Here is a 1,838-nt window from a genome sequence, read left to right as displayed (position 1 = left end):
ACATGGTTAAAAACTAGGTTGATGAGAGAGTCACAATTTTGGTTTTGATCCATTTTCCATTGTTTGCCCAGAGACCTAAACATAGATAAAACAGGGGTTATGTGTGTGTGTGTGTGTGTGTGTGTGTAAAACATCCTTGTGTTTGTAACATACTTGTCCAAATAAAGTGATTATCTTTATCCTTACACCAAAGAATGATTGATCGACTGAGAAATCCTTTAGGTTTGCTTTTTGATATGTCACATAAAAAAAAAAAATTCCAACAGGTGGCAATGCGGGCGCTCGGCTTTGAAGTGAAGAAAGTGGACGTTCTGAAGATTCTTAAAGACTATGACAGAGAGGGAAATGGCAAAATAACATTTGAGGATTTCAATGAAGTTGGTAAGTTTGTCTTCTCTTCATCTGAATGTCTGTGCAGAGAGATAATGCAATAAACGTGATAGTCAAAGAGCACTGGATGATGAGCAGAGGGTGATGACATACAGTATGAATACATCTGTCCTGGCACTGGCTGAAGTGCTTCACATCTTTCCACAGTGACTGATCGCATCCTGGAGCGAGACCCAAAGGAGGAAATCATGAAGGCCTTTAAGCTCTTTGATGATGATGAGTCAGGGAAGATCAGTCTGAGGAACCTGAGGCGAGTAGCCCGAGAACTTGGGGAGAATGTCAGTGATGAGGAGCTGCGCAGCATGATCGATGAGTTCGACACTGATGGAGATGGTGAAAGTAAGTCACCACTGCCGTGTGCTCACATCAGCTGTGGGTGTGTCTCGAGGTGCCCAAACTCACGTGAAGGAGTCAGGCCAGTGGCAAATACACTAAATTTTATTATATGAAACTGTATTGTACAATGAAGCCTGATGCAGAGTTCAGTTTATTTTATTCTTATACAACTGAAAAGTGTTGTGTAAATGCTGGGGATTAATAATGCATCAGGAACCAATAGATCCTTCTGAAACACACTTGTTCCTAGTTCAGGAGGGAAATGTCGGCACAGGAAATATGGGGATATTTTTGAATATTTATTGTTTGCTTCACATGAAGTCCCAAATGAAGTGTTCCATTAACATCTGATCTAAAGCACCTGTGCTGAACAAATTCTGCACCAGTTTGCTTGATTGTGTGTAAGCTTGATGATGCATGACTAAAAATCTGAAGTATATTGAAGTATATTTGCACTAGAGTGGAGCAAGTTTCTGATACGTGCATGGTATGATGGGTTAGGTTTGGAAAATGGTTTTACTTATTATGGGGCCCTATAGATTTATCACAGCATGACCTGATACTCCCCTCTGTATAACATCATTTACCTTGATTACTGAACTTCCACAGGGATGCTCACCCATTCTCTTTATAAAAGACACTCGGTAGTTTGCTCATTCATTTAAACCATGTGTGTCATCACTGACACATCGGCTGCATTGTAAGATTGTTAGGAGAAAGAATAGCACATGCCATAGAGGTGATCTTTTTCATTTGCAGGAATTTTTAGTACATTATACATCTATAGTGCAAGCAAGCAAGCAAGCAAAGTTTATTTATATAGCACCTTTCTAAACCTGCCTTACAAGGTGCTTTCCAGTAAAACATAAACAAATAATAATAATAATAAAAATACCTAAGACCAGATAAAACACATCAATACAGTAAAATAACAAGAAAAATACATAGACAAAACAAATACATCAATCAATAAAATTGTCAAAGGCCCGTGAATACAAATGTGTTTTAAGAAGTGATTTAAAAACAGACAAGTTCGGAGCTGATCTAATCTCCCATGGCAGACCATTCCACAGTATAGGAGCCCGAACTGAAAAAGCTCGGTCTCCCCAATG

At 39.0% G+C, this 1,838-nt stretch overlaps 1 protein-coding gene across 1 annotated transcript in view; it reads left to right on the top strand.

Moving 5' to 3' along the window:
* The first annotated feature begins 26 nt into the window (after positions 1 to 26).
* Positions 27 to 1,838, top strand: part of cetn3 (centrin 3) — a 4,305-nt gene continuing 2,493 nt past the window's right edge. Inside the window, exons 1-2 of the mRNA XM_020588591.1 lie at positions 27 to 381; positions 538 to 729. Coding sequence (XP_020444247.1) covers positions 195 to 381; positions 538 to 729 — 379 coding nt within the window. The 5' untranslated portion in view covers positions 27 to 194. The remainder of the gene's footprint in view (positions 382 to 537; positions 730 to 1,838) is intronic.

The sequence above is a fragment of the Monopterus albus genome, unplaced genomic scaffold (genome assembly GCF_001952655.1).
Source record: "Monopterus albus unplaced genomic scaffold, M_albus_1.0 scaffold569.1, whole genome shotgun sequence".
Taxonomy (NCBI): Eukaryota; Metazoa; Chordata; class Actinopteri; order Synbranchiformes; family Synbranchidae; genus Monopterus; species Monopterus albus.
This window is presented reverse-complemented; position numbering and strand designations above follow the sequence as displayed.